The sequence below is a fragment of the Leuresthes tenuis genome, unplaced genomic scaffold (assembly GCF_036924035.1).
Source record: "Leuresthes tenuis unplaced genomic scaffold, fLeuTen1.0.hap1 SCAF_22, whole genome shotgun sequence".
NCBI classification, from domain to species: Eukaryota; Metazoa; Chordata; class Actinopteri; order Atheriniformes; family Atherinopsidae; genus Leuresthes; species Leuresthes tenuis.
This window is the reverse complement of record NW_027325376.1, coordinates 14,188,604-14,201,971: the sequence shown is the minus strand read 5'-3', so window position 1 is coordinate 14,201,971 and position 13,368 is coordinate 14,188,604. Positions and strand designations below refer to the sequence as shown.

The following is a 13,368-nucleotide window of genomic DNA, read 5'->3' as shown; positions in this document are numbered from 1 at the left end:
TCATCTGCCTCTGGACAAAAAAGCAAGACCTCTATGCCTGTACAAGTGGATATAACTCTCCATCACAAAAGGGTGACAGAGTAGGAAAAAAAAAATGTTGCTTAAATTGTTGCTTAAAAAAATTGTTGCTTAAAAAAATATATTGCTTAAAATCAGTAGAATAGTTAAAAACCTGTGTTTCGGTTTAAACACATTAAGAGCCGTTCTTCGTATTTCTTCTTGTTTTAAGCATGTAAGCCTCATTCGTCAAAAATAGAAAAGTTAACCTTACCTTAACATTTAAGTATCTGTTAGAACTACACTGAACAGCCAGTCATATAGACACTATTTGCTTACAGACCCGAGGCTGAAAATGATCTGTCACGAGTTCTGACAGTGTTGACGTTGTGGGACAAAACAAAGCCAACTTACGTTCCCAACATTCCCCCAAGCTTTGGTTATGCCAGACGCATCAGTCATTGATCGTGCCAACTGTGTCACCAACACAGCACCTGTTAACCTTTTATACTCAGCAAGTCGAGCTTCCCTCAAGCATGAAGTTCTCTGCTAAACGCTGCAGTTTCTTCTTTCCAAGGAAAAATACACAGGTGCACCACTGGAAGAACAGATTATTCATCAACAGTGGAAAGCTTTTCTATAAAGTTTTCATCCTTTCCAAATGTTTCAGGAATGTCTTTCCTCAGCTTCTGTGCCATCTGGAAATCCCAATGCTCCACTTGTAGAGATGCTCATAAAAAACAAACCTTTTAACAGATCTGCGCCTCCGGTTTGTTCACTTTGCCAGTATGTCATCCACACTGCATATACTAAACAAACTGAAAGCTACAAGACCGGTAACATGTGCAGTTTACAGACGGGACTCTCAGGCATATCATGACCCAAATTACGCAGAATGATTTCTGTTGTGTAACATGCCTTTTTTACATTTGGATTCAACACTCATATTGTTGAGGTTATTACAATACAATATGTTACTTGGACACTGTGAGTTCTGGCATTTAGGGCAATGTTGCTTTGACAGGAACAACCACCCAGCAATAAAACTGAGAGCCCAATCCACAGAGGTGCCACCCCATAGAACCCAAAGGATGCAGTTTTCATAGCCTTGGTTGTACACCGTATGACCCCCTTGGAGGTCATGTGTGCATATTTCTTTGGCTTTAAGGGGCCTACACATGGATAGATGGTTTTAATGTTGTTGATGTCTATTGAAACACCAACACAAGGTCCACTCTTTTAATCAGATTCTTCCTGTTTTTTTTTTTTTTATCCTATACATTTTACATAATGAAACAACACTCTTTGATAGCTTTTCCACAAAGCTAAAGAGAAGCAACACGTTCCGAAGATAAATCAGACTGATGCTAGAAACATAAACATCAGACATGATAACCTTTTACATAAAAGTGGGTGCTAGTGCTGTTCGACTTTGAATGTCGCACTTTGTAACCCCTTGATTGTCCTCCCCACACGAGATTTGTGTTTTTATTAAGAACAAATAGTGTAATCGTGCACACACACATCAGACGGCTGGGCCATCTGTGGCAGCTGTGAGCCACTGATGGTGGATGGTGGCCCTCCTACACAGGTCCTACACATACACATGCATTATAATCACATGCATACAGACACAGATAAAATGCACACAACTGTAACCTTACATGCACGCACTGAGAAGTCTGCACCGAAGCAGCTGCAGGGACAATCTATTTTCCTTTTGTGTTTTTCATTCTCCTTTCAAATATTCATCAACATTTAAAATCCTCTGGAGAGCTCACAAGATTCTGCTCTGTCATTGTGTGTGTGTGTGTGTGTGTGTGTGTGTGTGTGTGTGTGTGTGTGTGTGTGTGTGTGTGTGTGTGCGCGTGTGAGACAGACACACAAGAGGACACATCTGAGTGGAGCTGCAAGATATTTCATAAATAAATGAGTGTTCATCTGTGTTCATGTGTCTGTTTCCGGTTTTCCTCCCATGTGTGTGTTTGAGAAGATGCTGAATGTTAATAAACGCAGAGTTAACGAGACAGAAATCCTGCGGAAGTCTAATGGCTGAATTTAGAATGAGGAGGAAGACGCGCATGAGAAAACAGAGAGACGAGAACGGAATGAAGGAAGACAGGGAGAGGAGAGCAGAAAAAATAAAAGGCGCAGGAACTGTGAATGCTGGAAGATAGCAAGTGGTGGATGTTTCAAAGAGATGCTTTAGAGAGGGTGAAGGAAGGAGAAGCTTAACGCGACCGGTGGATTCAGCTGGATTTAGCTCATCTTGACTTTAATGGCAGCAACAAGTATCAAAATAGGTGGAATGGGGTTAACAAAAGGCTGGAAAAGTATGTTGTACTCAAAGGAAACAGCTGGAGGAACATTTTGCGACTAATTAGGTTTAATTGGCATCAGGTCGGTAACATGATTGAGTATAAAAAGAGCACCTTAAAGAAGCAGAGTCTCACAGAAGTATACTTAAGTCTGCACTCTTACTACTACTTGTAAAAAAGCTTCTTTTTCCTTCTCAACCTGGTACCCTCTTCTTCCCCGTTCTTTCTTCCTCTCTCCTCTTCGTCCAGTATAACTCCTCTCGTCCCAGGGAGGAGTGGGAGATGTGGCACCCGACGCTGATAGCCGAGGCTCTGTTTGCCATTGCCAACATCTTCAGCTCGCTCAGACTCATCTCTCTTTTCACCGCCAACTCCCACCTCGGGCCACTGCAGATCTCACTGGGGAGAATGTTGCTGGACATCCTCAAGTTTCTCTTCATTTATTGTCTGGTAAGCTGTCTCACAAGCTGAGGTTAGGAATAACAGCCAGTTTTGGTGTTAAGATACTTTATAGCATACATTTTTGTGCTGAAAGCTTTCCTAAACTGTCATGTTACTGGCTTACGAAACCCACACATCCTAAGATAACGGTTTTGTACCATCTCCATTTAAAACTGACTCTGTTGGCTACTGACCCAGCCTCAGTATGTGAAGTATTGGGAATGAAAACTGGTTGGTCTGCAACACACTGATATTCCTTTTCCCTGGCTAGTTACTGTATCTTTGATGAAGATGAAAGCCAGCAAGTTTTCTGCATGTTGCACCCTTGACTGGAAGCAGAAGGGCATTATAGGCCTATTTCATAATATTCAGGACTCATTAATCCCTCCTCAAGGGATCTCCTAACCTACAACACAATCCACATGTGGATTGCTTTGCTCCTTACGGCCTTCAAACCAATCACAGTGAGCCCCGAGGCACCAACACAATATTACTTTTTGCTCACTCAGTAACAGCTTCAAGTAAGCTTCAAGTCGTGCTCTTTTTGTCCTGTTTGAGATCAAAGCTGTGTTTTAAAATGACCCGAAGGAGCAGAAGGTCAATCTCTGTACCAAAACAAAATGTGAAGAATATTAGAAAAAAAGACTTGAATATAGAAGCTTTGTTTTCTGAAAGATTTATAATGTACTTTTTCAGTATGTCTATTTTTAAACATCTATGAATGTAGATTGAATATTTGGATTAAATGTGTGTGGGTTTTTTTGTGTGTCTTCCTGAGTAGGTTCTGTTGGCATTTGCTAATGGACTGAACCAGCTCTATTTCTACTATGAGACCAAGGCGTCAGAAGAACCAAACAACTGCAAGGGTATCCGCTGTGAGAGGCAGAACAACGCCTTCTCCACGTGAGTACTGTCCCAAACAAATACAGTACGTGTGTATTTGTGTGTGTTTGTATGGAGTGAAACTGAGGACCTGAAGAATATGCATATTATATTATCTATATTATAATATATATACATATTATATTTTTGAATTTCCTCCACAGGAGATGAATAAAGCATTTTCTATTCTATTCTATGCAATCAATGAATGAAAAAATCACATGACAGCAGATAGCATGACAACACATCTGATACCAGTACATCCTGGCAAGCTACATGAGCTAATAGCCAAGGAAATGATCTGATTTATATTTTTCATCACAAGGCTTCCCAGCTGCCTGCCAAATTGAAAGACAAAAGAACTGACCCATTTCAAAGATAGGACAGCAGTTAGCATCTTGTAGGTATTTGGGTTTTTGGATGTTGCCCACAATCTGCACATGTAATTAAGCTCTTTAAATAGAAAGCTGAATGCTATCACTTGTTGGTAAATTTCATGCTTCCTACATGACGGTTAACAACTGAGACATTGAAACTCTAACACTGACATTGCGTAGCATCATAGCACTGCTCGCATGGCTGTAGGCTCTTTGTCATGTCTCATTATGAAGTGTCTGGACCTCACACATCGTCTGTTGCACCAAAAGAAAAATGTTATTTGTTCTCTCTGGATGGTAAGAACATCCAGAGGATTAACACAAAGTAAATACCCTTTTTCTTGTTGCTAAAAACTGCGATAATGCTGACCATCTGCAAGTTAGAAATCAGCATAAACATTGTCTGAATTTATGTTTTTAAGTACAGCGAGTGTCTCTAAAGGATTGAACACACTCCCTAACAGTTTCACTCACACAGACCCTCTCTGTATGTGTCATTGCACCTGATAATTATATGGACACAATTTTAGGTGTCAAGATTAAGCTCAAGCGTGAAGAATATTAATGTGTTGTTTTTTTCTAGTGTGAAGCAGGGAGATTTGCAGGAAAGCGAGTCCAGGTTTAGCTGACTGAGAGAGAGAGTTGAATTATGGCTCACATAACAGCTCTGCAGCACACACACACACACAGAGCAGAGGTCCAGAGTATCATTGCTGAGTGAGGCAGAGCAAGAGCCAAGCTGAGTCAGTGAGCTGAATTTTGATGAGGCATGCGGTTTGTTTTAGATAATAGCTGTATTGATTTTTGATCGATTCCATTACAGTAAAGTGCTCGGCGCAATGGCAGGACGGTGGGGACTCACTCTTAACTTTAATTTGTATCTGCCTCATTAACAATATAGAGAGAATGATGTGTGATCAGATTAATATCATCTTTAACAAATTATCATACAAGTGCATCCTGGGATGATGTGACTGCTATCCATCATCCCAGGATGCCCTGAACTTGTATGATAATCACTATTAAGTCATTATTAAGTGCACATTTGTCTTTATTGGATCAAAAAACAAAGCTTCTTAAGAAGTATGTTGTAGGCCAATATTGGGGTGTGGCGACTACATTTTCACAGTCCTCCTTCGCACACTTTGTTGGCCCAGCTTGTGCTTCAAGTGAGTGTTTCTGTATTTAACCTGTTGTCCATGCACAGATTTAACTGGAGAGTGGGACACATGTGCCCCAAAGTGGCAACACTTGTGCTGTGGTCTGAGAGGAAACAAATTTTATCCTTTCTCTTTTCTCTATTTTGCCAATACTGAGTCATGATGTTATTTTCATGCATTTCACATTACTAACAAGTCCCACGCAGATAAGTCTCAGATACATGAGAAACCTGGTAGCAGGCTCTCAAACTTGCAGTATAATAAAATGCAATGCATACAACATGATATATGAAAATCAGCAAAAAGCAACAGATGTTTAAAAAAGATGGCCTCCAAAAGGTAAATTTCTCCAAAAATCACAGAAAAGTCAAAATTTATGTTCAAAATTTAAAAGAACACACCTGGTCTGAATCATTCACTATTTTGAGCCTCTTCAGCATGTAATGTGAAAGCAGCCTTTGTGTTGTCGTCCTCATGAAATTTGAAAATAAATAGTCAAAAGTAATACAGAAGATTTCTCATGTCCTTAAATACAGCACGGCCGGAGTTTCCTACCAGTGAAGAAAATAATTAAAACATAACTTTTATTTATCTTGAAAAAGAATCAGATTTATGTCATTGGTCATCAGTCATTATAAAAAATTTAAAAAAAAGAAGAAAAAATCATTGTGGGGCATTGTTGCTGGGGGCAGAAATGACCTGTTGTACCATTGTTTGTTGCAGCAGAACTGAAGAAGCCTCTGACTGAACACGCTTCTTTGTTTGTTCACTGTGTGGAGAGGGTGAGCAGTGTTGTCCATTATGTTGAGCAGCTTGTGAACACAGCAAATAAAATAGATTTAGATTAATTGGGCTCAGTAGTGAGACAGTTTAGACTACCTGGCTGTAATAAACAGAGTGATGCTTGCTAAAAACTTGGAGGAAGACACAAAGATGGATGTAATTCAGACCATAAATAAGAGAAGGTCTTTAAGAATTTGTTCCACTTGGTTAGTTGTGTTTATTTGAGTTTTGTCTATTCTCTGGAAGCAGAAATATCTTATTATTTGTGTGATCAGTTATGTAACACAGTTTGCGACAGAGCTGATGCATTTTAGGGGATTACCTTCTGCAGAGAGAAGTGCCCTAAAATACTGAATCCAAAGTATCATTCTACAGTTCTGGTTACGGAAACCTGCTGCAATGCCTCACATTGATGCTTTCCAGCTTCCAGCATACCTGATGTAACTAAATCCAATGTTCAGTGAGTGTGTTTGTGTGAAAATGCTACTGACAAACGCAGTGTGAACTGCAGGTAACTGCAGGTAATATCTGCTACTGTGGAGCAATGCTTTAGTGGAAACCAAAAGAATGGAGAATACTATTAAATCACATCACCAGGAGGGTAAAAAGAAAAACAGATTGAAGGATAAAAAATATTATATTCAAGGGCTTTACTTCTCTCAGAGTAACAGCCATTTTTTCTTAACTCAACAGTTTTTACAGATTTAACGCTGGAAATGAAAAACTATAGTGTAGGGGGGGTCAAATGAAAAGAGGAGGCATGAAAGGGAGAAGAAGATGGAATATGAGGGCAGAAGAGAAAAAACAACGAAAGAATAATAGCTGTTAGAGATAGTCACCATGAGGAACGACTTTAATGTAAACCAATCTCTGTTGCACATCAGTGACGCCTTCAGCCTCAGAGGAGCTTCTGCCCAGACCGTCTTGACTAAATTGGTCTTTCTCCCGCAGGTTTCTAAATTTGAATAACATGACGGCATCCCTCAGCACCAGTGAAAGTTGGGACAAAATCTTAATAATACATTTCTTCAAGACCATCATTCATCGCTTTAATAATACTTTCTTATCATGGTTTCATTCCCTTCTAACATTATTTAGCCCTCTGGCTGACTAAATAACCACTATCCCTTCAAGTACCAAGAATTTTATTCTGTATGTTTGTGTAAATACAGTAACTGACGGTTTTGTAGACACAATCAATTGAAGTGTTGACACATGTTTTGTTGATAAAGTTGAAGACTAAATGCATATGAATATAGAAACGATCAGGACTATGTGAACTTCAAGCATTGACTTTCTTTTCCTCCTCGGCAGTTGTTTAATTTCCAAAAGGCAGAACATGACATTGCGTCAGTGTTAAGCTGAGACTTGAGACAATCTAAGTGTCAACATCTAATCGATTCAGTCGTCCAAACTAAGATTCAGCTAAATAAACTCTCTGTAAACAAGTCGCCACAGCTGTTGTCAGGATATCTGCTCTGATAAACTGTTGAAGGAGCAGGGAAAGAAATTGGCATCACACTGAAGTTGCATGATGGCTGAGGTGACGCATTATGCAAACAGAGGGTTTGCAGCCCCACGGCAACGCAGTCTGCATCATAATTCATGTGTTTACAATGCAGGGATTATATCCTGTCTGCGACGGTGTTTGTGTGTGTGTGATTTTCATCTTGCTCTTTCGCTTTGTAATTCACACTCACTTCTCATCATTTATGAGTTATTTTCACCAGATCATTTCCTGTTTCTGCCCTCCTCCTCATCTCACTCATCTGCACTTCACACACACTTATCACCATTAATGTGTTGGATCGTTTCACACCAAGTTGCGTATATGTTTGTGAGCATGTCTCTCTCTCCCTCTCTATTTGTTTGTACCCTGCTCTCTTTTGTCTTTACTTCACACAAATACTGTAAATACTCCATCTTGGTTCACACTCTGCAATTGTCTGCCTGTTTTGTTTCACACACAGCTCACCCTCTTTGAGATTTGCACACTTTTTCAGTGGGTGAGTCTACATGATGAGATTAACTCGATTGTAGCTATAGTTGGGTTATGCTCCTTGTCTGAGGGTAATTATCCTTGGATATATGGCAGGGAATGAATCGAATCCCTGGCACAAAGCATGTTATACCCCAGTACGATAGGTGGCGCTGTACCTATTTCAACTATTGCTAATAGAGCCACTTCCTGTTGACGTCTTCACCACCAACAACAACAAAACTAAGGCATTCGAGAAAGGTGGCGAACGAAGAGCAAGATGAAGCTACGTCCCTCTACATTTAGTTTGTGATGAGCTGGTTATGGAACAAACGCGATGCACAACGGTGCATTCTCCATCATGTTGTTTATTTCTTTCCGATGCCGGTGTCAACAACAGTAATATCGTCTCCTTTGACTTCCGGGTGACGATCCTGGAAAAAAATCTCGAGCATGCGCAGAATGCTCGCTCCGATCCACTGTCGTCTACATGCATGTTCAGTGTACATTTGAATTGAGTTATCTTGGTTTCTTAATTCGATCGCGAGTAACCCGATCCGATCCGTTTTTTTGTCAGATTAAGGTGTCTACATGAACTGAATAACTCAATCTTATTGTAATATAGCCATTAATCCTATCCGATGGCACTAGTGTAACCCCACTGTCTCTCTCTCTCACAGCAGGGGTGCTTCTGGGTTTCTGATTTACCCAAAAGTAACATATAAATCTTTAAATAGACTCAGTACGGATTAAGATCGCAGACTTGGTGTACTCTCAATTCATGGGTTTGTTTTATGTCGTGTTCAAGAGCCAAAGTTAGACCATTTAGAGTTTAAAAGTAGTTCTTTTTTTCCTTTTCAGATAGTGAACATTGTTCATTGTTAGTTATTTAAACTTATCACTTTCTCCCTGTGTCTGTCACAGCATGCATGCCACTGGGTTTCTGATAGACCCAGATATGAAATTTAGGCTTTTAAATTGTTTCAGTTCAGCACTTGCAGCCTCCTCTGTTTGGTCTGTCTGAATTGCCAAACAGGCACATCTGTGACTTGACAAAGATGTTTTTTTTCGCGGCAATAAGTAACACCTGAGTGAAAAGGGCTTCGGTTAGCTGCAGTGAAGAAGCAAGTCTTTTTTTCCACTGCTGTGGCTGTTACATAATCTGTCTCCTGTGTCTGTGTTAACATTCATGTACTGAGCCCTGACACGTCTCATAACCTCTTCTGTTTGGCTTCTGTTTCATGGACCACTGACTCTGCATGATATTTATAGAGTACTAACATGTCAAACACTGCAAACACTGTGTTTTTGTGTGTATCAGCTTGTATCGCAGGTGTCTCAGCTTTTTCAGCACTCTAACTTCACTGTTTTGGTCCCACAAGCATGCAGCTTACTCTTAATTTTCTGAATATATTCTTCATATGTGGGAGATGGACGATATCTTCACATATTACAGTGTGTACTATTAAAAAAACAATAGAAGCAAGGCATTTCCAAGACCCCTTATATCCCGAGATGTTTCTCCTCACATATATTTGCATATAATTTACATAAAACTGCGTTCCTTGAAAGCTTAGCAGCATTCTTGACAATAATGTGCATTTGTGGTGTTTTTGTAGACATGAAGTGTTCTGCTTAGTTTTGCTCTGCTCTCCATAAAAACCACACGGTAAACTACATTTTAAAGCTGATAAAGTCACTGCAAATAGTTTCCTTGACTGCACATTTTTATGCATCTGTAAAAATATGTTTTTGTATGCGTGCAAAACACTAAACAAGTACATCGAAAATGTGATAAAACCTTGATGGAGGTGGTTGTTGGAGGATGTATTAATGGGGGAAGAGCTCCTCATATTACACAACCTGTTTGGAAAATATTACATTACAAGTAAAGAGTGCAGGGATTTACAGTAACACACACACACACACACACTGAAAATCTTGCATATTCATAAGGGAGATAAGCTATAGGCTGGAATTAATTAATTGCACGCTGTCGGGCAACCAAGTAGCAACAAAGAAGCTCGTTGAGTTTTCTAACACAGAAATGCTGAACAATGTTTGCACACCAACACACAGCACACACAGACGCACACATACAACACACACACTGTCTCCTTCTCGCTTCACCTCCCACATAACTGCAGAACTATAACAGTGAAATGACTGTGGCTGCAAGGATCAGCTGCAGCAGTTCATGGCTTGGCTTGGTGGAAAGAAAAGATGACAGAGAAGTAGAAAGGAGAGAAGAAGAAGATCAGCTGGAGGGGTGGGGGGCAAGGCAAGGGGAAGAAAAAGTAATTGTGGAAATAGTGAACTATGCAGAAGTAGGCAAGTATTGGAATGTGGAAATGAGAAGGACTGATGCAACAGAAGGAAAGGAGAGCAGAGAGGTGGATGTAAATTAGTGTGATGAGAAAAGATGAAAGGGGATGCAAGAAAAGATGGAAAATAAGAGAAGAGGAGAGGAAATCAGAAAGCAGTAAAATAATGTGTAAAGGTTGGAAGGCTGATAAACACAGGGATGACAGATGAAAGGAAGAGAAGATAAAAGAGATGAGATAGGAAACAAAAAAGAAAGAGAAAAGAGATCAGAGAAGATGAAGCAACAAAATGGGGATGAGAGGATAGAACAGGAGGAGCAGCAAAAACAGGAAAAACAGGAGTAGGGTCAAACAAAATCAATTTTCACTTCCAGCTTGTCACATACCTGTATGAACACATGGACAGAGTACTGTGGTTTTATATCTGAACGCACATGGTAGCCCTTAAGGGTCAAATATTAATGTACAGAATAGAAGCAGATGTCTGAATGAAAGAGCGTGAAACTGTAGCTAAATGTCCTCTGCTGGTGACATCACTGTTGTAGGACTCATGGTCACCATGGTGACCCAGATAAGCAGAGAAGCCTCTTGCAGAGGGTAGAAATGCACAGTCTAACATGCATGAACCAAACCACGATACCATGAAATTCTAGTCTTGATGATTATCCCAGAGAGATGGCGACTGGAAAATCTGCAGTAGATCACAATCTCAGTGTAGAAAAATGACATCACAGTGGTGATTTAAATTGTCCGGCTGTGAGGGCACAGTGTGAGAAAAGCGAAGGTGAAAAGGGAAGGTGAAAATGTGTGCACCTGTACAGTTCGTGCATGGACCTCCGGGTCTGGTGGGGGAATAGAACAAAGGTCTTTCACCCAATACTCAATGTCCTGTCCTTTTACATTTCTTGCACCGATCGTTTATTGATTACGGTAGTTTTAGGACCAAAACCAGGGGTGGTGATGGTGTGGATGCACTTTTGAGATTTGCTTTGGCATTGATGTGGAAGTCACATAATGTATTCTTTGCAGGATTAACAGTTAAACAGCTTTTAATGGGTGATCAAACCATTAACAGGTTTATGGTTATTTGAATCAATGCGTGGGTTGATGTCATTACATCTTAAAATCTCTTAAAACTGGGTTCCTGTTGGTATTGGCCCTGACCAAAACTACTTCTGTGCTTTTAGGAAAACAAAGTAGTTTGGGTTGAAGTAACCTTTAACAGCATCAACTGTATGTTACCCCTTGTTTCAATGGGGTCAGGTGTGTTGCATTCTGGTTGTTATATGACTTCTGGAGCTGATGTCTGCCACTCAAGGCAATGCTTTATTACACTCTGACACATTTTCCTCAAAGCCCCTATCTCTTGTGTTCCTTTAAAAAAATGCGCTCGTAGTCTATTTTTGACTGAAGCAGCATCAAGCTGCACATATACAAGCAAAAAAAAAAAAGCCAAACGGGAAGTTAGACAGGAGCCAAATAGAGACTTTGGAAATCTTTCTAAAAAAAACCGCATTGAGATGTTTATCAAAGGATCATGCCGGGCCTGTAGGTGGCAATAACATCTACATCAACTGCATGTCGAGATGCATGCGAGACGAGAGAAGAACGTTCTGAGCTTGCCCAGTGATTTTTTTCCCCCTGGTGATGACTTCAGAACCAAAACAATTGTAGCACCTTTTTCTTTTTCTTTTTTTCACCTCGATAATTTATCCAAAACCTATCTAGCACACAGCCCGAGTGAAATGGCCAAAGTGAAAGTCAAATGAGATTCCAAGCTGAGCTAACCAGGTTTTGAAAATCTGGTTGTCAGTGTTGTTGTGGTTTCTGATGCATGTGCATTACACAAAGCATTGGGCATGTGCAGAGTAGACTGAGAAGTCGTCATTCTCCAAGAACCCCTATTTGCTCTGTACCTTCAGTTTCAAAAGTTTTTCTCAAAATAATCTCAGGTTTTCTGACCAAAACTAGCATTTGCATTAGAATGAGAGATGAAAAAGCAGCAAAATGTTGTTTTTGTCCATATGGACAAACTAAGTAATCTGACTTGTTGAGTGATTTGTTTCACTGAACCATTCAGTAAGTCCTCTGTACTAGCAAGCATGTTCAAAATGTACTTTGCAGGTGCTATGATGTGCATCTGTCTTGCAAAGTCACAAGCAAACGTCAACCACTCAGATGAGCCAAGCATAAGCTCCCAAAATCGGTTGGCATCGTCATCAGCAGAGCACAATTTGTCCTGGTCTCGTGTGGTCCCTTTTAGACTTGAAGATACCCTCACTGAACTGCTTAATACATAAGAAATATGTTAAAGAGCTTTCAGGTGTGTTGGAACGGGGTGTTAAGGGCTCCTGATCAAACCATTTGTGATGAGCTGGAAGTGAGAATGATCAGAAAAAGAGGAGAGGAAACAAAGAGAAGATGGAGAAAAAAAAGGGGAGGAAGCAGAGTTTCAGCCTCTCATCCTTTTTGTTCATTCTTTTCCCTCGTGTTCACGTCCTCCCCTCTTTCGTGTTTCATAACTGACACAATATCACACTTGGCTGCTTCATTCATCATTGATTCAATCCCCCACTCACCCTGTTTCTCTCATCAATTACACAACCACCCAAGTCTCTCACCTTGTGACTTACACTGCACGCACACAAAAACATATTTCGCCTCCGCACACTCTCACACCATCATTCAAACGCTGTTTATAAGGAACGCAGTTTGTGCAATGGGTAATGTAGTGATTTGTCATGCACACGTGCCTAAAACAATCCACAGTCTTGCCGTGCTCTGCAATGAGAATAAATTCTGCCGCCTTGAATATTTTATGCAGCATAAATATAACAGCCTGCAGACGAGCCTCCGCCTGTGTCATTCTCTTGATGTGTGTGTGTCGGGCGCTGCCAATTGTTGCTTCATCAAAAATTCAATAACTGCTGCTGTAACTGTGACTGTCACAAAGAGACACAGAAAGAGGAACAGAGGCCAGAGTCAGTCGAGGAGGGAGATGAAAGAAGGAAATAAACAGAGTGTGACGAGGCGAAAAGAGCTCTTGCGTCACAGAGAATTTTGGATGGAGAGTGAGGAGACTGAGTGAAACATGCAAGGGTGTGAATT

At 40.4% G+C, this 13,368-nt stretch overlaps 1 protein-coding gene across 1 annotated transcript in view; it reads left to right on the top strand.

The window, feature by feature from the left end:
• Positions 1–13,368, top strand: part of trpc5a (transient receptor potential cation channel, subfamily C, member 5a) — a 130,594-nt gene that overhangs the window by 95,432 nt on the left and 21,794 nt on the right. Inside the window, exons 12-13 of the mRNA XM_072376181.1 lie at positions 2,565–2,765; positions 3,538–3,659. Coding sequence (XP_072232282.1) covers positions 2,565–2,765; positions 3,538–3,659 — 323 coding nt within the window. The remainder of the gene's footprint in view (positions 1–2,564; positions 2,766–3,537; positions 3,660–13,368) is intronic.